The following is a 27,009-nucleotide window of genomic DNA, read 5'->3' as shown; positions in this document are numbered from 1 at the left end:
AAGACACACCCCCCTCCCAAAAAAACAGTAACCAAAAATCTAGGGGTCTGGTTCGACTCAGAACTCCCCTTTGATAATACAGTTAGAAGAGTCGTGGTTAAGTATTTTGGAGTCCTAAAAGTCCCAAGGAGGGGCGTGGCTTGGAGGGCGTCGATGGCGGTCGCAGCTTAGAGGAGCTCCCGCCGGCCCACACGTTATCCGACTATTATCCTGGCCCCCGAGCCCCGCAAACTGCCCTACCTGAGCTAGCAGTGTTCCGGGTGGCACCGTGACCTGTCCGGTGTGCCGCCCCGCTTCATCAGCTGCTCCGGCGACCCGCACTTGCTGGCGACGCGGCGCGGCCTACTGCCCACGAGTGGAGCCGGGGCCTCGATTTTCGAGACCCGAGACCGTCGGCCAGTGGTTGAGCCGGTCGGGGGAACCCTCACCCAGCAGCATCGGCGCCGGAGCCCACGGGGACCGCTGGGAGTGCCTGGGTCTTCGGAGGCTGCCCCTGGGGTGCTCCTGGGGCGGTCTGGGGGCGCCGCGGCCTGTGTGGGCCCCGAGGGACCGGGGCCTCGAGTTTTGCGACCCCGGGCCGGTCTGTGTCTGCGTGACTGGGGGTCGTGGAGGCTGGCTCCTGGGGTCGGTACGGCACCTGTTGTGAGCGGCGACCGCTGGCATCATCTGGAGGGACCCTGAGGGACTTGGTCGTGGATCGCGCCCCGTTGCCCGGTGGCCTGGTAATCTCCACATAGCGTGCGCTCTGAGGCGCGACTCCTCGGCCCTGCTCCCTGGACTGATTGGGGCCGGTGAGACGACGGAGGGAGTCCCCGCTGGATCCTACCTCGGTTTCTGGGGCGCTGGAGTGTCCTTGCTGCCTGGCCCTGGGGACGCCGGGGCCTCGAATTTGGTGGGCCTTGGCCGGGTGGTGCCTTCCCTGGCTCCTGGACTGAGAAGTGGGCCCGGAGCAGATGGAGTCCTAGTGCTCTACACGCCGCGTCGGACTTGGATGGTGCCTGGAGGGACAAGCCTGCTGCCCGGATGTACGTGGAGATCTCCTACAGGTAGCCTGAGACGAACTGTGAGTGCCCCCCCCCCCTCCTCCTCTCCTCCGGTGGTCCGGAGTGTCTGCTCTGCATTGGCCGCTGCTTTGTGACTCGGGTGGGGTGTGGAGTGGCCGGGCGGTCGTCGGGGCTGGACGTCCCCGATTCCTGAGACCTTCCTCTGCGCGTCCCGGCTCGTGGGTTCTGGGTAAGGTCCAGTCTGAGATCCTGGAAGCCCTTCCCTAGTGCCGTGACTATCCTGCCAGGTATTCCCGCTGGGGCTTGCCGCCTGGAGCTGGGCTGCGGTGTTGGTGTGCTGGGGGTGCTCACTGGAGACGGCATCTGATCCCCGACGGAGTTTCCCTGGCCCCCCTGGGTGGCCATACCTACTGCATTGCTGTCAACGAGGGGCCCACCACTGGGGCAGTGTGGCCATTTTCCTTGCCGCTAACCATGACGAGAGGAGGGGGCGGCACTGGGTCCGCCAAGCAAGGGGCAATTGATAAATTCACGGGGCCCAGTGGAGGATCCGGGGCTTCCGGTGGGGGCCAGGGCGCAGGTCCTGATAATGCGGCCCTGATGGCCGCCATTACGCAGTCCAGAGACATGCTTGATGCCAAGATTGGGGCTGTTGGCGCCGATGTCATGCTGCTGCGCCAGGATCTCCGCAATGCTGTGGCCCGCATCACCGAAACCGAGACTCGGATTACTGGAGTGGAGGACGATGTGGTGGCCCTGAAAAAGAAGGTGGAAGACATGGCCAGGATCCAAAAAGGGCTGGCGCTCCGTGTCGAGGATGCGGAGGGGAGGGCGCGAAGGAATAATCTGCGCTTTGTGGGCTTTCCGGAGGATTGTGAGAAGGGGTCCATGGATTCATTCTTGGCGCACTGGTTGGAGAGCTGGCTTCCCCCGGACGCTTTATCACGCTGCTTTGTGGTGGAGCGTGCCCATAGAGCCTTGGCGCAGAAGCCACCGGCGGGGGAGCGACCGCGTCCGGTCATTGCTAAGATCCTCAATTTTCATGACCGGGATGTGATCCTTAGGGAAGCAAGGGCAAAGGAGGACTTATCGTTTGAGGGTCACAGGATAATGATCTTTCCGGACTATACCAGGCTGGTGCAGCAGCAGCGCCGATCCTTCCAGGATGCGAAAGCCAAGTTGCGTGGACTGAAAATTCAGTATTCGCTGTTGTACCCTGCACGTCTGCGTGTTGTGTTTCATTCCAAGACCCACTTCTTTGACACTCCGGAGGCGGTTTTTCAATGGACAGATGAGACTGTCAGGATCCGTCCGAATGCCCAGCCGGGCCTGAACTCCGGAGCATCGCGTGGGTCATCGCCGGAGAGGGGCGAATCTTCCAACGGGAGCAGGAGACGCCGGAAGTCTAGGTCGCGACGACGCTCCCGATCCGGGGGTGGCCTACTGGATGGTGCACAGTCAGACACTGCTCAGTCTGGGACTGGGTCCTGAGGGTTGTAGGGCCCTCTCCTGTCCCATGCATGTCCTTCGTTTCTAGCCTGGGCTGGTGGCCGTAGGGGTGACACTACTGGTTGATGGGCTGGTGTGTGGTGTAGGGTGGCCTGGGCCGTGGCTGGTCCCACAGGGGGTGGGCGTGTTGTTTAAGGTTGTTCTGTCCCGCTGCGCTTATGCGGTGGACCACATGTGCGTAACGGGGTTCGGGGTGCTGACTCATGGGCGGCCCATTCCTCCCATGTTCGAGGGGGGCCCCAAGGGGAGGTACTGATAGTTGGGGTGTGTGAGGGGATCCATTGGCCTGGGGGGCTTTGGGCGCTCTGTTTTGGGCCCGGGGCTCTTTATGCCGCGACAGGTACTTCACTGTTTCCTGAGGTATAGGGGTGGGGGAGGGGGGATAGGCAGGGGTTTGGTTGTTGAGGATGTTGTGTGGGTGTTCGGGTGGGGGGGGATGCGGGGTGGTTGGTTGGGGATGCACGTGATCTTTGCTGCTGTGGTTTTTGTACTACTGGGTGCTTGGGCTGGGTCCGGGGATTTCCAGATGCTCTCCCACCGAGACTATGGGTGATTCTTCAGGAGCGGCGCCTGTTAGTGGCTCCATGAGGATTCTCAGCTGGAATGTCAGGGGCATGCTGGACAAAATTAAAAGGGGGGCAGTGCTGTGCTGGGGTAAGAGGGACTCGGCAGATGTCATGTTGCTGCAAGAAACACACATGTTAGGAACGAAGGTGCTGAGTCTACAACGTTTTGGTTATACCCAGGTGTTCCATGCAGGTTTTACCAGGGGGTCGAGAGGGGCGGCTGTCCTTATCCATCGACGCTTATCTTATGTTCACGAGCGCCATTGGCTTGATCCCCAGGGTCGGTTTGTGTTTGTCAAGGGCATGATTGGAGTGGAACCTGTGGTGTTCGGCAGTGTGTATGCTCCCCCTCCCCTGCAGTGGTCTCTAGCGGAGCGCCTGTTTGAATTGTGGGCCGATATTCCGGACTGCCTAGCTGTCATAGGGGGTTGACTGGAATGATGTAATGGATTTGACTCTGGACAGGCGGAGACTGCAAGTGGCCGCGGGGGCGCCTGCCCCTACGCGTCTGAGAGCTATGAGTGATGGGCTCGGTTGGGTGGATGCATGGCGACATCTGCATGCCAGGACGCGTGAGTACACGTTTGTGTCGGCGGTGCATGGCTCCTTTTCCCGGATAGACTGTGTGTTTGTACCCGGGGCCTTCCTCGATAGGGTGCAGCAGGCCGTGATCCAGCCTCGTGGATTGTCAGATCATTCCCCGGTCGCAGTGCAGATTGCACTGTGTAAACCCCGTCAGCCGTTCCGTTGGCGGATGTCCTCGTGGCATCTCCAACGGGCAGAATATACGACCCACTTGCGCGGTGCGATAGCCCAATATTGGCGGGAGAATTTGACCGACGGCATGGACAGTGTGACGGTCTGGGAGGCCATGAAACCCACGCTGCGGGGTGTGGACATCGCCTGGTGTGCTGCTGCCCGTCGGGGGCGTCGGGAGGCCACTGTGGCGGCTGCGGCGGCGGTGAGAACTTTGGAAGGACAGTGTGGTGACAATGCAGGGGATGTGGCGCTTCGGCTACTTCTTCAGGCGCAGCGTTCCTATGCTTCGATCCTGCTGGACGAGGCTCGTCAGGCCTGGCTGGCCACGCGCAGTCGGGTGTACCAGTGGGGTGACAAATCGTGCACTATGCTCCACCGCCTGTGTCAGCGAACTCTACAGCCGATCTCTCTGCCGGGACTTACGGACAGGGAGGGGATTGCTATGACGGACCCTGCTGCGCTTGCGGCGAGTTTTGCCGACTATTATAGGGTACAGTACGCTTCGCGTGATTGTCTCCCACCGGAGGCGATTGACAAATTCATAGCTGACCTGCCCCCCCGGGCGTTGTCGGAGGAGGCTAGGACAGCCCTTGACCTTCCCCTGTCGGCGGAGGAACTGGGCGACGCGCTGGGACAGCTTAACACGGGCAAGGCGCCGGGACCGAGTGGCTTCCCTAGTGAATTTTTCAAGAAATTTCATTTGCAGCTGGGACCACACTATCGGAGGGCTTTGGAGGCGGCGCGAGAGGTTGGTTGCTTGCCGGCCGACTGGCGTCAGGCTGAAATAGTGGTGTTCCTGAAACCGGGCAGGCCCCCTGACAGACACGAGTCGTATCGCCCGATTTCTCTTATTAATTTTGAGGCCAAATTATTGGCTAAGGCGTTGGCGAATCGCCTTCTCCCGTATGTGACGGATCTGGTCCACCCGGATCAAGCGGGCTTTATGCCGGGCAGGGCGACGAGGCACAACATCAGACGGGCGCAGGTGGCGATTGGTGCGATAGGGGCGACTGGGGAGCGGGCGGCGCTCTTACTGGCGGACATCGACAGAGCGTTTGATTCTGTCAGTTGGGCATACCTCTTTGCTCTGTTGCCGCGTCTCAACTTAGGCCCAGTCTTTGTCTCGTATGTCCGACTGCTGTACACCGACATCACAGCCTCGGTGCGTGTCTCGGGCGCCATTTCGGAGAAATTCCCGATTGCTAGGGGGACCCGGCAGGGGTGCCCCCTGTCCCCATATCTCTTTGCGCTAGTCATGGAGCCGCTGGCGGCCTGGGTGCGCATTGATGCACAGCTTCGTGGCTTTGTGTGGAGTGCGAGCCTCACGGACAGGATCGCACTGTATGCGGATGATGTTCTTTTCTTTTTGACAGACCTGGATCGTTCGGGTCCGCGTATCTTGGAGATAATGCGTGTGTTTGGGGAGGTCTCGGGACTGTACCTTAACCCTCGCAAATCGACCCTCTGGATGCTGGGGGGCCGACGCGAAGTGTCTCCTTGGGCGGTGGAACTGCAGGTGGCGGTTGGTGGCCTGAAGTATCTCGGAGTCTTCCTGTCGGAGTCTGCCGCTGTTGCCTGGGAGCGTAACATACAACCGGTGTGGGACAGGGTTCAATCCGACGTTAAGACATGGTCACGCATGCCTCTGAATATCTATGGCAGATCTGCTATTTTTAAGATGGTGGCCCTCCCTAGACTACTGTACCAATTACAGAACCATCCATACAGAGTGGACCCACAGTGGTTCCGGCGTGTGAACTCCCTATTAGGCCGGTTTTTGTGGGCTGGGGGTGCTTCTAGGGTGGCACTGCGGACCTGCTTTTTGTCCACATACTGTGGAGGCCTCGCGACGTCTGACATATTGTCCTATTATCAAGCCTCTCATTTGCTGGTCTTGAATTAGTGGTGGTACGGTGGCCGCGATGACCCAGCGTATGCCCTGGAACGTTTTCTGATGGGTGATGCCACGCTCCATACCCTCTTGTATTCAGCGGGGCAGCGGAAGTCGCTGCCGCATGCGACACAAGTGGTCTTCCTGATTTGGAGGCAGGCACTACGTCGAATGGGTTGGTGGGGACGGCTGACGGCCGAAACTCCCCTGTGGCATAACGGGCGGCTCCCGGCGCTGGCTTCTTTGCAAGGGTTTGGTGGCTGGGACTCCATAGGGATCTCGTCGCTTGGTCACGTACTTACCGGAACTACCCTTAAGTCCTTTGAAGTGCTCAGCGGTGAGTTTGCGATGCCCAAGACCCAGTTTTTTAAGTACCTACAGCTTCGTCATGCGCTGGCGCCGAGCCTAGTGGAGCTGGACCAGCTTCCAGACTTCAGCCCCGTCGAGGCTAAGCTGTTCATGGGTGACCTTGGGGATAAAAAAGTCTCGAAAATCTACCAATCGCTGGTCACTCATTGCTCCTCTTCTCTGGTGTCGTTGAAGGCCGCCTGGGAGGTGGATGTTGGACCGCTGGATGAGGATGATTGGAGAGAGGCGCTGGAATCCCCCCGGGGTGCGGCTATTGCAGTGCGGTTGAGATTCATACAATTTAAATACCTACATCGGGCCTATTACACCAGGGAGAGACTGTGGAGGGCGGGCCTTATTGCTTCCCCGGATTGCCTGCGCTGTGGGGCCGAGAGGGGCACATTGGTGCATACTGTGTGGTCGTGTGTGGGCCTGGTCCGGTTCTGGGGTGGGGTGTGGGACTGCCTGTCGGAGGTGCTGGGGTGGGAGCTACCTCGTACACCTAGGTTGGGTCTTCTTCATGTCCTCGAACAAGTGGGTGGTAACGTCTGTAAGCGCCATCTCCTTCTGTTGGGCCTTGTTGTGGCCAAGAGAGACCTGGCGAGGGCCTGGAAGAGTGACCGTGCCCCCCCACTTGGCGCCTGGAAGGCGGGCTTAGACTTCCTCATGGGGCTGGAAAAGCCGGTATTTGAGGCCAGGGGCTGCCCTCGGAAACATTACAAGATCTGGAAGCGGTGGGCAGACTACAGAGACCTGACATTAGATCCTCCCACTGTAACGGATGATGGTCTGCCTGATGACTGAATGCCTCGGGGCCAAGATAGCTCCAAGACACCTGGCGTGTTTTCTCTTGTCTTCTGCAGCTAATTGTGATCACGTGCATCGGGTTAGGGTGGGATAAGGGGTGGGTAGTTGGTACTGTTGGGGTTGTGGGGGGGGGTTACAGGGGCGGGTAGGGGTTAATCGAAAGTTTGAGCCATACGTATTTTCTACTGTACTTTGCATCTTGTCGTGTTCCCCTGCTCTTGGGGTGCTGTACACTTGATCTGCTTGAACTTTTAATAAATACGGTTTTGAAAAAAAAAAGTCCCAAGGAAACTTATCAATCTCCTCCCCATAGCAGCCTGGAAAACTATTGTGCATGCTTTGGTCATGTCACAACTGAATTATGGCAATGTTCTGTATCTACGAGAAGCCAAGGGAAGTCTTACCAAACTCTAAAGCATTCAGAATGCAGCGGCACGTTTGGTTCTTGATCTCCCTAGAAGATCCTCAGCCTCTAAAGCTCTGAACACTCTCCATTGGCTGCCTGTTGAGAAGTGAATTGCTCACAAAACTACGTGTTTTTGCCATCAAATCTGGTGAAATAGAAGCACTACCTACCTTCGACCTCTGATCACCCCCTACACTCCATCTCGCACCCTCAGATCGAGTGGAATCCTTCAGGATAAGGTTCCCAAAATTCGCAAAGCAAGAATGGGTGCTCGTTCACTCAGCTATCTGGCAGCAAAAATCTGGAACTCCCTGCCCTTAATGTTGCGAACTGACTCTGTGGAACACTCCTTTCGCAAACAATTGAAAACCTGGATATTTGTGTCGTAACTTTGGTGGCGATCTTGTACCTTCATTCTGCAACCTATGCTCCTTTTCTTTCTTGCCTAGTTCTGATCCTAGCACGGGGACACACCGTTGGTGTAAACAGGCGCTTTACAAATGAAAACAATATATATTTGTAATGTAGTATTGTTAGTTCTTTGTGGACACCAATGCATATCTAAACCATGAACCCAGTACATAGTTTGGTCCCAGGTGAAATACGCTGCACGTATCCCTAAAGGATGACACTTCTACAATGTCAACATCTGACCATCTTCTACATTAAAGACATTTCTACAAGAAGTCTTAATCTGCTGTTTGTGGTTAAACAAGCAATGCTAATGTTACATTTATATTGATATGGGCTGAACACAATTTCAGTTTGCAATGATACTCACCTTGATGACCAGTTTTTTTCCTTTCCACTTCTTTCTTGTAGTCATCTAGTTCTTGATCTGTTAATTGACTGAATGGGTTTGGTGTCTCAGGTTCCGTATGTATCTCCTCTGGCGGCTCCTTTGCCTCCACTTCTGTTTTGGTAACGAGTGAGCTTTCTGTGGACTAAGAATACCAATATGCAACTATTAAAAGGAACGTTGAACATATTGAAATATTTTGGACATTTGTCTTAAAGGTAGAAAGGATTGTTGTGGCACCACTGACATCCTTATTTCAAAGTCTAAGTGCTCGTGGCATAAATATCTGACAAGCCTTTAAACCTTTTCTCCAAAAATGGATATATTTAAAATAAAGCTCAAGTGAAATTGTGGGCTGGAACATTGTTTTTTTTAAAACTCTTTTTATTAACAAAATTAACAGAAACGAAATTACAAAACAAAAAAGGCATCAGGTGAAACCATAATTTTCTCATTGTATAGGTCCGTATATCACATGTACAGAATCACATATAACTATATTTGTTTTAATAGGATCACCGGGATTCCTGTACTTCCAATTCCGCTCGTGGCACCGGTGGTTCACAAATTTCTCCACGATGAGTGCTCCATGCCCCCCAAACCTTTCCCCATTTCCCCGGGCAACCCCTGGGTACATACACCGACTTCTCCCTAAACATACACCAGTCTAAGTCCTCGGTCCATCTGGAGACTCGAGGCGGCTGGCTTGCTCCCCAAGGTTGAGCTATATTCCGTTTATCCACCATATACGCTAGTGTCACCCATTGCCTCTGGTATACAATCAGATCCGTGCGTTCCCACACATTCAGTAGACACCTCCAAGCCTCTGTCCGTATATCCTCCCCCAAGACATCTTTCATCTCATCATGAACTTTCGTCCAGAACGCCTGTAGTGCCAAGCAGTGCCAAAGAATATGCATAAAAGTGCCAGGCTCTCCACAATCCCTTCTGCACTCTCCACTCCCCACTCGCCCCATACACACCAATCGGGGTCCGGTAATATATGATCTATGCAAAATCTTTAGCTGCACCAATCAAAGCCTCATCTGAATCGCCACTACCTTCGGGGAAGAAACTGCCTCCACCCAGTCCTCGTCATCTATTTCCAACCCGTCCATACTCCACTGCGCTCTAATACGTCCCAACGGATCATCCATATTATTGACAAGCTTCTTATATCTTAAAAAGATAGTCTTCTCGGGAAGGTGCCCATCAAGTACTCGGTCTTCAAGAGGAGAGGCTTCCGGAAGTGTGGCGCCCCTGGGTACATGGGTGAGGATGTATGTATCTTGTCTCCTCCCCAAACATCCTTTATCTGGGTAATCCCTATAAGATCCCACTTGTCAAACCCCTTGGACTTTGACAAGCTCCAGAGTCTCTCTGAGTTAAACAGGGGAGTTGCAAATGTCAGTCTTCCCTCCAAGCCCAAATACCTATTAGCAGCGTGCCACACCTGTACTGCATGTGCAGTTGGGCCCGTTAACACAAATCTCCCTGGCTTAGCGTACAAAGCTCTATTAATATCTCCACCAGGCGCTAACCCGCGGTCTATGGCATAACCTGGGTCCCCAGGGGGTCCATACATGACATGATTCACAGCTGCTAATTGTGACGCCCAGTAATACTTTCTTAAACCCGGGAGTCCGATTCCCCCATCATACCATGGGAGAGTTAGTTTGACAAATGCTATTCAGGGTCTACCATCCCAAAGAAGCTGCCTCTGAAGCACCTCAATTTCTTTAAAATAGGAGACCGGTACTGGGTCCATTGAATTCTGTAGTGCATACAGGAATCGAGGTAGGGCCATCATCTTAAACAGGGCCGCCCTTCCAGGCAATGATAGTGGAAGAGCCCTCCTGCGCTCCACATCTTTCTTATACTGGCTCAAGGGGGAACCCAAGTTATTGGTATACCTCAACTTCGGGTCGAGAGTTATATAGATACTTAAATCCTACTGGTTCAATCTGAATGGGGCACGACTACGGAATTACTGGTGGTTCGCCCGCAAGGACAAAAAGCCCCGACTTCGACCAATTTATAGCAAATCCAGAGTATCTACCAAATATGGAAAGCACATCCAGGAAACTAATCAAAGACACTCTGGGATTGGTGAGATAGAGCAGAATATCTTCGGCGTAAAGTGAAATGTTATCCTCCCAGTCTAGTGTCCACTGCAATCCCCGTATAGACCGATCCCACCAGACCCACGCCACCAGCGGCTCCAGTGCCAGAGCGAAAAGTAGCAGGGACAGCGGGCATCCCTGTCTCGTCCCTCTCTCCAGTGAAAAATCGTTCGATCTACAGTCATTAACAACCACTCTGGCCAGCGGATTAGTGTATAATAGTCGTACCCATCCGATAAACTCCCCTCCAAAACCCAGCTTCGCCAGAACCGCAAACAAATAATTCCATTCAACCCTATCAAATGCCATAGCGGAGTCCAAAAACACTAGGACCGCCGGCTCCTGTATCTTCGAGGAGCCCCCAAAAATCCCATGCAGCCTCCACAGGTTAAGAGCCATGTTACGGCGCGGCATGAAGCCAGACTGATCGGGGTGTGTCAGGGTTGTGACTACCTTGACCAATCTGGTGGCAAGTAGTTTCGCAAAAGATTTTGGGCTCTGCATTAAGAAGTGAAATGGGCCTATATGAAGAGCATTGTGTGCTGGGCTTACCCGCTTTATGAATAACTACTATATTTGCCACACGCTAGTCGTATGGGAGCTGACCTTTCACTTTACTCTCCAGGAGCATGGCTCGGATATACGGGGCAAACTTCTGGGCATTCAATTTATACACCTCTATAGGTATCCCATTGGGACCAGTCGCCTTACCGGACTTTGCGCTGGAACATTGTTAATGTAAATAGATATGTTTTCAAAAAGGGCATGATTTTTCTTAGAAAATAGTGAATTTCTAACAATCTAAAAAGTAACTGTCATTTAAATGTTTTTTCCTAAAACAGTTATTAACAACGTCAATAGTTTTTAGTTTGTAGTGGAAATGTTTCTTCGAGCTTCAATTACACATACAAGAGAGATATAGCTATAGCCAGCAGCAGTAAAATACACACACATATATACACAGTATACGAAGTACTGCAAGTACCTCTCAAAGACAGAATAGTTGGGCAAAGACTGCTGCAAGACAAGTTGCAGTCACATACACAGAACAGGTGAAGCACAGACAAAAATAGTGCAAGCTTCCTTGCATGCATGCAGGCAGGCACAGTTTGGGCCATAACACAGCAGGATTCCTTTATACACAGAAGAGATGCAATACAGCAGCTGCCAAGCAAGCGTCCACCACACAGAAGCACTATATGGCAGGCACATCTGCCAAGAGAGAGGAAACAATAGCACAGTGTTATTAGCATATATGCTTACATTACATTACAACATAACTCTTCTCCTATGTAAAATGATTTAATTTCCACAATTACCCTTTCTGTACAGGCCATTAATACAAGAGAGCACAAGTTACTAGCACATTCATATAGTCCACGAAAATTCACATATAGTAAAATTGGGGTTATTCAGGCCAATCTGAGGTGAGGGTCTTGGATCCCTCAATTCAAGCAGATAAAGTTAGTCAGCCTAATTGAAACCCGACCTTAGACCTGAGATTGATTTGTCCTAGAGCAGGAGCATTCCTCTCTCACCTAACTGACATTTTCTGGATCACTCCAAATTATCAGTTAAATGCAATCATCCAAAACAACTATATCCTACTATACAAAGGCTGGGATGTTAGCATTCAAAGTAGGCTGTCTTTCTTCTCTCCTTTGAGTACTTTGATCGCCTGGGGAAGTTCCTCTTCAGGGGATTAAGGGCATAGACCTGCAGTCTCTGAGCTACCATGGAGCCACTGCTAAATTAAATTATTACAATTGTAATAATTTAATTTAGCAGTGTTCATGCAAACATAACTTTTATGTTTACATGAAGTCTGCAGTGTGCAGGTCAGCCCTTTCTGCCTCTCCATTAGGCTTCCGGTGACAGGAGGAGGGGTCCGAGCAACGGTCCAGCTACAGAGTGCTGTTTAAAAACACAGTACTCTGTAGGTGGATGTCTGGATTGCGCATGTGAGGGGCGCAGCTCAACTATGATCCTACAACCCAGGCACAATCCTTTTTATTTACCAGACATACTACACATGCCTCAGGCAGCACAGTGTATCTGATAAAATGGGGCTGGTAGGGCGCACTTCAGTCCACCCTTGATGACAATGAGGAGTCACACAGAGCAGAAGAGACAGGATCCCCAGCACTGTCCCAACTCTGATAGGGCTCTGCTTACAGTCCTATCAAGAACCAGGGAGAGCCTTTTGCTCAGCGTATGAGAGAGGAGTCTAGTATTCTGCCATTTTAGTTTTGTTGACTGGGAGAGGAAGGTAGCCCTGTATGCCGATGATGTTTTTATTCTTTCTGCTGATCTCGCAATGACTTTTCCCCAAGTCATTAGCTTAGCACAGGACTTCGGGCAGGTATCCGATTATGAGGTCAACGCGGAGAAAACCGAGGTTATGACGTGGAACCTGGCGGAGTGTCAATATCAGACCAAGCGTGAAATGAGGTACCTGGGGATGAGAATAGTGCAGGACATTGATAAGATCTCAGGGGATAACCTGGCAAATGTCTCCCGGGAGTGTCAGAAACTAATGAAGTCATGGGCCCATCTCCCCTTGCCCATCTTGGGGAGGATCAACCTGGTCACGATGGTGGTGCTACCGAAAATTACTTTTCTTTTTAATATCATCACTCTTTGAAAAACCAGCTATAGCCAAGCTTCAGCAGGTATTCAACTCATTCATTTGTCTGGTCGTACAGGGCTACGAAGATCGCCAGGCAGAAGCTCAGGCGCAGGAGGGAGAAGGGTGGCCTTGCACTTCCTGATCTGCAATATTATACATGGGCCTTCCAACTGGTACACTGGAGAATGCTCTTAAAAACCCCAGACCACACAGGGATGTGGGCCTTGTTCTCTGCCATGTTAAAGGGTGCTGGTCTGTCTCAGGAAGGATTTCTGTTCAAATTTGGAGAACAGAAGTTATTCTAAAAGATTAGGTTAAAAGTCCTGCTGGGGGTGGCTCGAACTTGGGCTAGTATTAAACAGTCTACTGGTCTCAATTATTTTCCAAGTCGGGCCCCCCAGTGGGACTCTCCAGGTGCACCAGATTGCCTGATGGACAGGTGTGCGCTACCTCTTAGAGCCGCAGGATTCAAGGTGTGGGGGAACCTCGCCTTTGAGGGTTCACTTTTACCATGGATGCCACTATATAATAGGCTAGAAGAAGGCATGTCCAAGTTTAAATATATTTAGCTCAGAGTTGGTCCCAAACTTTTAAAAAAACCTATAGGTGTAGGAAACACTCTTGAGGAGCAGCTGGTGGTAAGACCACCGGGGAGGGAGGAGGTTTCTTTTCTTTATTGGGCCATTGAGGAGGCTATCGACGGGGATTTTAAATTGGCGGCAGAACTGTGGGAGGGCTCCTTGCCAAACTAACAGTGCCAACATTTGTGGCAAACATCCTTTAATACCTTGTTTGCTGCTGTACACCAGCTTGGCTGAGGTGGAACCATTTGCTTAAGGTCCATAGGGATTATTTATCACCGTTAAGATTGACTAAAATGTCGACGGGGCCTCCAGTCTGCTGTAAAAAATGTGTTTTAGAAGACGCCTCTGACATACATATATTTAAGTAATGCCCTGCGATAGCAGAATTTTGGGGAAAAGTAGGGAAAACCATTGCTGACATCTTTGGATGTCCAATCCAAATTAATCTTGGCCTGATATCTAGTGGAATAAGCTGCCCCGCTAGGCTGTTCCTCTTCTATGTAGTGCGGTTGGCTTGGAGGGAAATCTGTAAAAGATGGGTGGAAGTTGCACCTCCTTCACATTCTGAGTGGTTGTCTTCCTTATTTACAACTTCCAGGTTAGATTATAGTAGAAAGTAGAGTAGTAAAAAGAAAGCACTATGGGATCGCTTACTAACATGGTCTAATGTAAGTTTTGGGAATTTATTAATTAGTATCATTAATGTTCTGAGTCTTCATTTATAAAGAAATCTGGATCCTATGATTATGCCTCTTTTGAAACTCCCTTGACTGTGTTGGGCCTTCCAGTCCCCCCACCTATAGGCCAACATTAACAGTCACCGTTTTCTCTGGAACCAGAGGGGAGTCTAACCAACCCTCTCCATCTTGGGGCCAGTGTCATCTTAAGACTATTCTGTACCGGTAGGCGGGGCGTTTCCTCCTGGTCCAGCAGCCTACGTCTCTTTAACACTGAGTAACGGTATGGACGGCTTATTTTGTCTACTGGGGTCTGAGGTGAATTAGATAAATACAAAAAATAAATGAATACATTTTTTTTTTAAAAGCAGGGAGAGTGTTTGAGGTGGATCTTCCTCTTAAACCTGGCCCGGCTGTTCTGCCTGCCTCCTCGTTGGGAATCATAGCTTGCAGGTTTTGAGTGTCCAGCACCAAATGTCTGCTCTGCTGCCACCATGGAGCCTCTGAGTAGGCAGCAAAGGAAGAAAGGTAAGTAGAAATTAATTCTCTGTGTATGAAAGTTTGTTTGTGAGTGATTTAGAGAAAATGAAATTGAGGGAGTATGAGTTTAATGTGTTTGAAAGTGGCAGTGAGAAGCGTAGGTATACTAGTAGATGTGAGTGAGGGTCAGGTATTGTGAAAGTGTGTTCGCAAGTGCGTTTGATTGAAAAACAGTGAGTGTGAGTGTATGGGTAAATTTGTATGTGAGGGCACCCAAAGCAAATGTTGAAAACAATGAGGTGAGCCCGTCGGGACTATTACGCCTTACCGCCTTACCACTTTCAGGGATCACCAACCGCCACTGACTGTAGGCAACCCAGATCTTTCCCATGGAGGCATGGATGACACCTTCCATAGATGAGTGAATAGATGGCTCCTATGTTTGTGAGGGCTTTTTGTTGACGAATCCAGTTGCAAAATAGAGACACATTCTGCCTTAAACGACTTTTACATTCCACAAGACAGGAGGGAATTCAAGGGGAGGAGGGCTTATGAAAATGGACACCTTATTTAAACTGAGATCAGCATTGATTGAGGTGTCATTGATTCAGGAGAAAGAAATTGACCGACAAGATGAGAATGACACCAATACCGGTTTGAAATGTAAATCTACTTTTACACCTCCCACTCATCTGATGCCACCACAGGTTCTTGCCTATGAACAGGCTTTGGAGAAAGAGGTTGAAAAGCTTTTCACTGAAAACAATGAGAACAATGAGATTTTCCATAATTTACCAAAATCAGAACATTTGGCTTTGCAATCCCTTACTACCAACAAGGAACTTACGATCAAACCAGCTGATAAGGGCGGTTCGATTGTTCTTCTAGACACCGATGCATATCGTTCAGAATGCATGCGCCAACTTGACAACAGGAATGCTTACAGCTTGCTCGATCAAGATCCTACTGATGAACTCAAATCAACCATCAAGATTATGATTGAAGAGGCGTCATCCGAGGGCTGGATTACCCAAGCAGAAGCAGGATATCTATATACTGAACATCCCAAAATGCCTTATTTTTATATCCTGCCCAAGGTTCATAAAGAGCAACGACCTCCCCCTGGTCGCCCGATAATTTCAGGCATAGGATCAGCTTTGGAACCGGTTTCCACTTTTGTGGATTATTTCCTACGACCGATGGTACTAAGTATGCCCACCTATCTTAAGGACATTACAGATCTATTACGCCTCTTACCCGACATCGAATTCGACATTACCACAGACCTACTTGTCTCGTTCGATGTTGAGGCGCTCTACACCTCCATCCCACAAGATGAGACCTTAGAGGTGATCCATTCCCTGTTGGACTCCCATGAACTCAACAGTATAACACCGGTACATTTCATCATGGCCTGTGCCACCTTGTCCATGAAACGGAATTTTTTTCAATTTGAGGATAGGATTTACCTGCAAGTATCGGGCACCAGCATGGGAAGCGTTTACGCTCCCAGTCTGGCGAACCTGTATGTGCATTCCTTCGAGCAGCAACATATTTTCAACAATCGCAATCCCTACATCGATAACCTGACAACCTGGAAAAGGTATATCGATGACGTCCTAGTGACATGGCGTGGTACCAGGGAGAGATGTCTCGAGTTCCTCGACTAGCTCAATGCCAGGAATTCCTTTCTCAAATTCACCATTGAGATAGGTGGTCACCAACTTGCATTTTTGGATCTTCTAATATCGGCTACTCCGGAAGGTTTACAATCAGAACTGTACAGAAAACCGACCTCAAGGAACTCACTTCTACTGTACGATAGCCACCACCCCAGATCCTTGAAGGAAAATCTTCCCTTTGGACAATTTTTGAGGGTTCAAAGAAACTGCTCTACTCCCTCAGCCTACAAAGAGCATGCCAACACCTTATGTGATCAGCTGATCAAGCGCAATTATCCATCTAAGCTTGTTAAACTATCTATGAAACGGGCTATGAATAATAACCGTCTAGCCCTTCTAGAACCAAAGACGCCTAAAGCACCACTGGAACGACTCACATTTGTACAGACATTTGGAACTTTGTCAAACAGGATTCAAAAATTGACCAAAAAACATTGGCCCATTCTTAACTCTGGACAACTAACTTTACAGCAGCCCTTATTCTCTTTCAAAAGAGGTTCTAATCTGAGAGACAGATTAGTCCACACTAGACCTCTTGAAGTCCAACCTAGGGCTGTTGGATTACTCTGGGATCTTCCTCCGGTTGCAGGACATCACCCCTGTGGGTCGTGTCAGGCATGTCCACAAACAAAAAAATCATTGGAGCTGGACATAGGAACATCTAGACCATGGAAACAAATAAAATTCACTAACTGCAACAGCGACCGACTAGTGTATCTGATCGTTTGCCCATGTGGACTCAAGTACGTGGGCATGACCACCCGCAAGATACGAATCAGAATATCGGAACATAAAAGCACCATCCGGTGCAGGAGACAGGCTACCAAACTGACCAACCACTTTTTGGAAACAAATCATTTGCCTACCAAATTTGAATGGACTGTGTTAGAACAACCTTTCATTCCTTCTCACACTGTAGATATAAAAAAAATTCTGTTGATCAAGGAACAAAAATGGGTCCTGAAGCTTAACACTCATAAACAGGGACTCAACGACGATATTCCTTGGTCCAGTCTATAATTGTGAGCCGGTATTCTATGATTCGCAATCGATCTGAAGAACAGTATTCCTCTACCAGTGTCCCTGCCCATGTGTAGATCATTAATGAGCCATTAGCTAGTACACCTGTCTGGCTTTATTCCTAATGAACAAGGGAACTGTACCATCACTGTCTTTGAAAGTCTGCTTCACACAATATATCCACCATTATGTGAGATTATAGAACCATCAACCGGCCAGACTGTAACCCTCTTTCTTGCTTCCTGCGGTGATGTATACTCTTTAAACATCCTGCGTGATCTCTCCGTTCATTGCATGGCCATGACAGTGATCGTTGAATAAATCCATATTGTTCTTACTCTCACTAGTATTTTAGCTGATCCATACAGTATCCTTTCTAGTTGTTGAAGTAATTGTTATCACAGACGATAATATATTTATAATTCGGCCGGAGTATACTATTCCGACTCTGGTTACCATGGTGAAGCCTCACAACCAATAGCCAGCGCGAGCTCTTCACTCGCGGTAACAAATCAGGAAAGAGTATTTGCCGGTCACGTGAACGCCGGGCAAATCACCGTTCCCCTTTTAACAACGGAGCTCCCAGCCGGTCGGCACCTCCCCAGTCGGTTCAGACGCCGGCCAGGAAGTACCGACGGTTAGGTGAGTCGCGCGTTCAGCGCTTACGATCATTTGGGCATTATTTTTAGTTTCGTTGGAGTTGAGTTTGTATGATTTTGAACTCCTTCGCGGGTGTAGTACAGAAAGGCTTACGCGGAAACGCGTCCCCGCTTTAGTAGACTTCGTATGACTCAGGCTCTGAGATTACGTACCCAGAATTCAACATAGAATGTATCATTGGTCTGAAAGATAAGACTACTTTAAGAGGTCCATTACCATTTTAAAAACGTTGGTTGATCGAATTATACCTTTGACCTGCCCTCCTTATTGTTGGGGCGACGGAGGTCTTCTGTTGATGGAAGGTTGTTTGCACAGTGAGGTAAAACATGTTTTCTTTTAATTTGCATGTTTCTTAGAGCGGTGCTTCACTCCTATCCTGAGCCACTGCCAGGTGGGGGGAGGTCTTCACATCCCACAGACTATGGTAAGATGTGTCTTTATTCTATTGGGCATATGAATTTCACATCCTGATATTGAGTACTTAAACTAACTACTTTTATGAGTATGATCAGTCAATTGATTGACTTGAACTAAGGTTTACATTTCGTGTTCCTAGTTCTATTTGTGAGTGACAGTGAGCAATATGATCAGTCAGAGAACTGACCCTTGTCCTTTTGATTTTACAGTGAACGACACTAGCTGTGAGGTAGGACAAAACTCTTTTTACCTGGAGACTGCAGGTGAACTGTAATATTTGTCTTTTTATACCCACCTATTTAATTTGTTTGCAGTAGCACATGTTTATTATGAGGTCCTGATGAAAGCAAGGACAATCATGTCCGTGAATTGCTGAAACATGTTGGCCTGGTTCCACCTCTTGACAGCGTATTTTTCAAACTGTCTATACATAATAATTTTTAATCTGGCAAAGCGAGCATTACTTCAATAAAGTCTGTTCCATGCTCCCTTATCCAATTTTAGACACTTTTTTCTAATTTTTTCACATTTATTTTGGTTTTGCACTGCACACCCTCAGTCACACTACGCCTTAACCACTTACCAGTCTTTGTAAGTGATAAAACCATACCTTGACTACTCAGCGGGGAGTACTACTTACCATCGAGTCTCCCCACATTCTATGACACTACCTAATGATAAGGATGGTTTCAATAAAATCCCAAATGATGAAGGGCGGTCTCGAGCGGTGACTGATGGGTATTTTCGAGCATCCATTGTACTCTTGATTATCCACTAGGTTGTCACTGTGAACCATCTCAGTAGTCGGTCTGGGGTTATCTCTTCTCTGTTTGTTCCTTGCTCACCATAGACTCACACCCTGTTTTTGACCCTCTGGAACCCTTTTGTTGTCATATATCCTTGGGGGTGGTTCCTAGAGTCTGGTCTTTAAATATTCCCCTGGGTCCTATCACACCGTTATGTTTATATTGTCATGCCGTATAAGGCACCGGAGGCAAGACAGTAGATCTCACCAATACATAAAAGAGTGGAACACTTAGGTGAAAAGAAGATCGCAGATGTTCAATGTGCAAACATTTACCTAAGAAGAGCAACCTTATATCTAAGCTCCCAATACAAGAACATCATCTATACAATTAGCCTCGAGTGATAGCTTTTTCTGATGAGACTTGAACAGTTGTTAGGGGTTGTGGCTTTAAAGGCACTACCTATCACATGTTGTGGAATTTTAGACCAGTGGGAGCCTTCTGGTAACAAGTGCTCGCGAAAATAAATATTTAATGGATTTTCACGATCCCTGTAACCGACTGATAGTTCTGCATTGGGACATTAACAGCGATAACATGTACTCCGTTATGTCACTTGACATGAAGGCTGAATATTTTTGGCCTGTTTCACCATAGTGCATACGTGGAAGATATCAGATTTTCTAAAGATATCACAATGGTGATATAAGGTCTGGGCTATTTATGTCTTGGAGAAACCTACTGCCACTGTCTATGAAAAGATTGGCAAATTTGATAAGAACTTGTGGACCTTCTGCAGGGTATATAAAACAGACTTTGGCAGTAGCAATTTGTCCTCTGCAAGCAAGATTGAAAGCCATTGGCAATGTTTGTAATGAAAATGTATCCAAGTGAAACAGACCCACCTCATGTGTTGTGTGGTGTATGGTAAAGAAGAAAACTGCATTTCTCAGTGGTATTTCTTGACAGTTTTGGTATGACATACATGAAACGCTATTTAAATGTAAAGATCTTGTACTACTTAAAATGTAAAAAAAAGTTGTTTAAAAAGGCTTTTTCAATCCACATTGGTTCCCTTTCTTCTTTCCTCTACCATGAGCTTCTGTCTGGCAACCACAGTCATTTGGTGCTCATTACTCCACTCTTCATTAATCAAAAGTATCTACAGTCCTCAACAGACTTTGGCATCTTGAGTGATGGTGTCGGCTGTCCCGACGCTCCCTGTTTCTGTGTCCTATTCCATGGAAGCAACCTGTCTCCCTGCCCAGCCAACCTCCAAGGCCTCCTGCCGGCTCGCACCATGAATCTCCCACCGTAGAGCTGCCTACCATTGTAAGAAAAATCTGTTTTACTTACCGGGCTCCTGCTTTTCTCATTAATGACGCTTGCCAAAAGTTGGGATTGAGGCCCTGCAGATTTCATGTCTTGCCGGTTTTGTTCTCGAATCTTAAAAAGACATAAACAAACGACACACATTATAAGTGCAATACCACACTATGAACCATCTAAGTGTCAGGCATAGAGAAACACCAACACCAAAACATTCACAGATACAGACACAGAAAGGCAAGCACAAAGGCACAACAGTCACAGATAAACCCTGAGTCAATCACAGATAGGAAGGAGCATTAAGTCAGCGGCATGGGAAAAATACAGCAAGGTACCCAGTGAGGGATTCATCGTCAGAATCCTAGATGCAGTCAGTTATAATCCTAGGTAGATTTGTGGGGAGACAAAAAATAATACCCACAGTCAACGCAGAAAGGTATGCCCATAGGGACACCCTGGCTGAGGGCCTGATGATTTAGATCTCGGTAGACGGGTTACTCTGTCACAATGATGGTGGATATCCCGTCTGCCAAAATATAAATCCCATTATGTCCTATGGGATTTATATTTCGCCAACGGGATAGCCGTCACCATTGTGATGGAGTAATCAGTCCGCAGAGATCTAAATCAGGCCCTGAGACTGCCACAGAAAAGCCAGACCGAGAAAGAAAGTTAAGCACCACAACCAGGCAGTGACAAATAAAGCAACAGAGCCATAGACAGTCTTTGAAATACCATGTTCACAAGGGAAAGGCGAAGCGTGGCGTTAGGCAAAAACTAACGCCACGCTCTTCCATTCTGAAAATGCAGGGATGCGCCGTATTCCCAAGAATGCGGCAGGCCCCTGCATTTTCCCTAGTGACAGAACTAAATCTAGCTGCCTAGCACTAACTCAGACTCCTTGCGCCATAGTGCAAGGGTGTCTGTGTAGGGGGGAATGACTGTGTATGTGCAGGAAAGGATGCCTCTCTGCACATAAACAATCCAATCCAGAATGGCGAATTGTAACTTCTATGTGTGCTGCATTGAGCAGCACACATAGAAGATGCAAATCTTAATTTTTTAAATGAGTGTTTATGTGCAGGAAGGGACACCTTCCTGCATATGAATAGTGATTGTTTATGTGCAGGAAGGGACTCCTTCCTGCACATGAACAATAATCCATGGTGATTTGCTGTTTCTATGTGTCCTGCACAATGCAGCAGACATATTAACAGCAAAAACAAGGAGAAATTTAGCATTTATCCTCTTTTCGCCATGTTAAGACCAGTTTTTCCTGATCCTATTTACGCCACCCTTGTAAATAGGGGGCAGAGTCAAAAGCAATGGGTGTTGCAGTAGAACGCCCACCACAACACCCATTGCATGCCCCTTTCACGCTAAGTTTAGCATGAAAGGGGGCTTTATTTACAAGACAGCGCTAAGCACGTTAAGTGGCTTAACGCCGCTCTGTAAATAAGTGGTAGGGTTTATCGCCACCGGAACTTAATAAAAAGTGACTTTTCTGTGGCGATAGGGTCTTGTAAATATGCCTCCAAGAGTTAAACAGATACGTAAAGAAAGATACTAAAGCTTCCACCATAAGAGACATCTAGGCAGCCACAGAGACATAGCTGTAGTATCAGTGAGATAAAGAAGGCACTGCAAAGACACCCAGAGACTGTCATAGTGACACTTAGGTTAGGGAGAGAGAGAAAGAGCGAAAGACATCCAGAGTTCACTGCATAGTGAATCACTCAGACAGATAGAGGGAGACCTGCCCAAATGGGCACACGTACACACAAAGAGATACAGAAAGACACTCAGAGACATCCACAGATAGCCACAGCAGTAAAGGGATACATAGAATCTTTCAGCAAGAGAAAGTCAGTTTATGAAATAAAACTGTCAGAGCGAGAAAGAGACATCCAATGGGATAACAGTAACTAAAAAGACAGCACCTAGAGAAACCATAAAAAACACAATGTTACCAAAAAAGCCACAGAAAACGCACAATGACAAAAATACCAACAAAAATTTACAATGGAAAACCTAGACACCCAAAAAAAGCAGTAGGACATCAACATGTAGTAAAAAGGGAGATGCATAAACACCTACATGGAGAGGTTCATACGTAGCCAGGAAGACAGATTAGAGCAGTGATACCCAAAGTACGGCCTGGGGACCACATGCTGCCCTCCTGACGTTTACATGTGGACCCCTGGTCAACAGCAGCACTGGGCTGCTGTTTACTCAACTTAGCACTAACATAACAAGAAGTTTAATAAACAGGCAAGCATTTATTCAATGGTTCACTGAAGTTAAAGAAAGTAAATAACTAGGACGCTTTGCACTGCTTAGCTTTAGGAACACCATTTTTTAAAGTCCTCTTGCAGCACAATGTAACAAGCAATTACACTGCAAATTGGTCTCGCATTTGTGAGAGTTAGATGCATTGGCATTGTAAATGACAATGTCTTTCACCTACCAAAGAGTGAAAGAGGAAAGAAAATGGAAACAGAATGGATGCTAGAGAAGGGACGAAAATTAAACAGAGATGGAACGAATCTGAGGAAAGGGGACAACTGTGGTGAAAAGAAAATATAGGGTAAAATGGAAACGGCACAATAAAGATAGAATGATCAAAAAAAGAAGCAAAGAAAGCAAAAATGTCCAAAGATGGAGCGCTAGAGGGCGAGTGGGACCAAGATCGCCGCACCTGCATGAGGCTCTGGTGTCCTGGGAGAAACAATCCAATAATATCCTGCTCCCATGACCTGATCGACCAGCAAGCCATGTCCCTGTGACACTGGACTGTCCCTGGAACCGACTGCAGTGGTCATAAGTGCCAGCATACAGCTAATCGCTGTGTGGTGACGAGTCTGGCCCTGCCGTGGCGGAGACGAAGTGGAGCAGCACCAGAAGAGAGGCTGAGGGTGCTGCATTGAGTTCGCTCCCGCGCTGCTTTTGGGCTGTGGCGGCAAGGATATACGGTTTGCAGCTGGCGGCGGCGATCACCCTACGAGAATCTTAGGCGGGCCGGAAGGCCGCATAGGACCAGTGTGCAGGCGCGGGTGGTGGGGCTGCCTGGAGCTGAATGTGCGGCCAGGCCGCAGCGTGGAGCTGGATGAGCTAACATGTAAGGCGCGCTGAGTGGAAAGGGCCAACTTATGGCGAACAAAGCTGGCTGAAGACAGCTGTAATGCCAGAAACCGGTCATAGGAAGTTTGATTCCGGTCCAGGGAAGGCATGGCTTGGCAGTTCAGGCTGGACTGTTCCCATGAGGCACAGGGTCAGACTGATATGCATATGGCCATGTCTGAACTGGGGTGGCAGAGTGGGCTAAAGAACGGTGATGGATTAAACCCAGATCTGTTGACTGGGTGTGAGTGTTTGATTGGTTCAGATGCTCCGTCCATCACCACCCCCTTTTGTACCGCTTTGTTCGCCATAAGTTGGCAGTGTATGCTCAGACGTTGTGTACCTTGCTCACTTTGCCACTGGATTCAAGCAAGCCTGGCTGAAGACGGCTGTATTGCCAGAAACCGGTCCTAGGAAGCTTGATTCCGGTCCAGGGAAGGCATGGCTTGGCAGTTCGGGCTGCACTGTTCCCATGAGGCACAGGGTCAGACTGATTTGCATATGACCATGTCTGAACTGGGGTGGCAGAGAGGGCTAAAGAATGGTGATGGATTAAACCCAGATCTGTTGACTGGGTGTGAGTGTTTGATTGGTTCAGATGCTCCGTCCATCACCACCCCCTTTTGTACCACTTTGTGACATTATTGGTGGCACAGAAGTGCTTGCCTGTGTGCTCTGCAGGGGGACCCTAGTGGTGGGTTTGTGATATATACAGCTTAGCGCCCGCCATTTAAAGAGTGCTCGTAGACCGTCAAGATGGGCAAAGCTGACCCCAAACAGTCAAAACTGTCCTTTGAGACCTGCAGGACACCGAGACATCATAGCAACCTCAAGCAACTGCCTACAAGACAGTGGGTTGATGCTAGACTGCTCAATGACGACAATCTCAATACACTGCTTGTTACTATGAAACATAGACTAACCGCCATTGAATCCAAAATGGACACTATGTGCAACCGTCTGGATTTTATGGCCCAAAAGCTAGATGCACATATAGGAGAGATGGAGCATAGAATCTTGGACCTGGAGGACGCAGTGTCTTCCCAAGATAAGCAAATGGCGCAAATGGAATAACTACTAAAAGTCATAGCGGCCAAGAACGAGGACCTTGAGGCGCGCTCCCGCCACAACAACATCCACGTTTTGGGAGTACGGGAGAGCGACAATACTATCAAAATGAAGGAGTACATAGAGAGGATGCCACATGGCCTTTTCGGCCTGGCAGTGTTCTCGGCACAGCTGGTGATGGAGAGCGCGCACCGTTTTTCAGGCCCCAGGCCTCCCCGGGGGGCACCAGCCAGACCTATTATTTCCCGACTCCTCAATTACAGAGACCGTGACGCAGCATTGAGACAGGCTAGTGCGAAATCCCCCTTAATGTATGAGGAACATACTGTTGCTCTGTATCCAGATTTCACCATGGCCGTCCAAGAGACCAGAAAGAAATTTCCGCTGGTGAAGCTGAAACTGATGCAAGTGCATATAGACTATGTGATGCTATATCTTGCATGCTTACAAATTACACATCAGGGGAAACAGCACTTCTACACTGCCCCACAGAGGACTACCTATGAAAACTAAAAAAAGCAGGCACCCAACCATGGCACTGATTACCCGGAAACTCGCTCGTCTCCCCAACTTTCTGATAATGATTGATTGTGTCTTAATGAGTAGTGCCGTAGGCAACGGGGTTTTTCTTTGAGGCTGGAGAATGCTTCATACACCGAGCTGATTATCAAAATGTTATAGTTTATGCACCACCACTGAATAGGATACTCTTAACTAAGTGATAGCTCCGTACCTCTTGGGAGGTCACAGGTGAGCACTGCTTTCTTGACTCCCAGGCATCCCGCTCCCTCTTACTTCCATATAACAGGGAGAGGGGTAGCGGGTATCCTTGCCCTCTGCTGTTAGTCCCTAGGGTGAACCCCCTGACCACAGCAGTGGTCTTTTGTGTATTTCTCATCTTACTAAATACTCATCTTTGTAGGACCCTTGGAAGACAGTTCTCCGCTACCCTTTCTGTTTCCTCCCCCTTAGTCTCTCTTCTTCCTCTGTCAAGCTATCAAATCAGTCCCTCACCTTCATCCTCCCACTGCTACTAACCCTACCGTCCTGCCCCACCTACTCTCTTCTCCGGAGTACACCTTAAAGTCCCCCTCCATTCCCCGGCACCTCCCCCCTTACCCCTGTGTCACCCTCTACTTTTCCTCTCCCAAACCTTTCTTGTTGTTCTACACATCGATCGAATCAAGCTCTTGATTCGATCGAGACATAGGCTGTGAAGATACTGGAGCAAAAGGGCGCGCTCTCATCCTAACACTCAGATCAGTAAATAAACCTGCAAAAAGATTCAGTCCTCATGATGCAGAGCGCCGGGATAAGTAGCTAGTTGGCAAACATAAATGAAGAACGACTCGCGTTCACGAGAAGTGTTGAAACGAAAGGCTTGTGTGTGGAACATAACCTGGAGAGTCAATTGCATAAACAGCTCATTTATATATGTGGAGTGAACTCAAATTCTTTGAAACCACGTTTTTCGAAAGAAAACACACCCTCCCTAGAGCCCCTCGTTTCTTGTAACAACCTGATAAATGACAAAGCCATGATGAGATTCCAGGAACTGGTCTCCTGGTCTCGAAACGCATCGGCAAATGCGAAAGAGTAAAAACGCTCATCTACAGTATAGACTAGCAGCAGCTGGTTTAAAGATTATTGAGTGATTTCATTTGTTGATTATACTCCTTGCTCTTTGACTTTGTCTTTCATTTTGTGTAATCAAGTATACATGAATATATAATGTCTTGTTTTGTTTAAAAATCTTTTTTCTCTTTTTTTTGGATGTATGTTAAAAATTCATTTGATTTAGTGTATATATGTATTGTTTACTGATGTTTGTAAATTGCATTGTATATTAGTGTAAATAGATGAATGTACAGTTGTCTCATTTTTTGCTTTAATGGATTTAAAAAAGTTTTCTAAGTAAAGATTAAAACGATTGGTATAAATAAAAATACCTGGTCAAACTAAGGAAGTTGTCGTTTGACCTTTACAAGAAGATGGTTTATAAATGATGGTGGTGTAGGCACATTGTGTGTTTGTTTATAATCACCCCCGGTAGCTTGGCATGAGCAGCCAGGCTAATCTCCAAGGCAATGTGTAAAGTATTTGCAACCACACGCCCAGTAACACAGTGATAACACTACAAATGGACACCACACAGATTTAGGAAAATAGCAGTATCTTTATCAAGAAGAAATACGATAAGACCAAACGAAAAAGTATCCAGCATATGCGTAATATTTCACTGGGCCGGTTATTAGGCCAACAGTCACTTGTAGGTTCTCGTGGTATTAATGAGCAGTTCACGATGATCTAATATAGTCCTAATGCAATGCTATGCAGTACGTAATGTAGAAATAAGACAGTTATTAATGCAAGTACTAAGGTAGT

At 48.3% G+C, this 27,009-nt stretch overlaps 1 protein-coding gene across 2 annotated transcripts in view; it reads right to left on the bottom strand.

Annotated features, from left to right (window-relative positions):
• ADD2 (adducin 2) overlaps positions 1-27,009 on the bottom strand; it is a 422,666-nt gene that overhangs the window by 57,732 nt on the left and 337,925 nt on the right. For both annotated transcript variants that reach the window (XM_078666540.1, XM_078666541.1), the window contains exons 12-13: positions 20,464-20,553; positions 8,072-8,234 (exon numbers count right to left, since the gene is read on the bottom strand). In XM_078666540.1, the coding sequence (XP_078522666.1) occupies positions 8,072-8,234; positions 20,464-20,553 (253 nt within the window). The remainder of the gene's footprint in view (positions 1-8,071; positions 8,235-20,463; positions 20,554-27,009) is intronic.

The sequence above is a fragment of the Lissotriton helveticus genome, chromosome 11 (genome assembly GCF_964261635.1).
Source record: "Lissotriton helveticus chromosome 11, aLisHel1.1, whole genome shotgun sequence".
NCBI lineage: Eukaryota > Metazoa > Chordata > Amphibia > Caudata > Salamandridae > Lissotriton > Lissotriton helveticus.
This window is presented reverse-complemented; position numbering and strand designations above follow the sequence as displayed.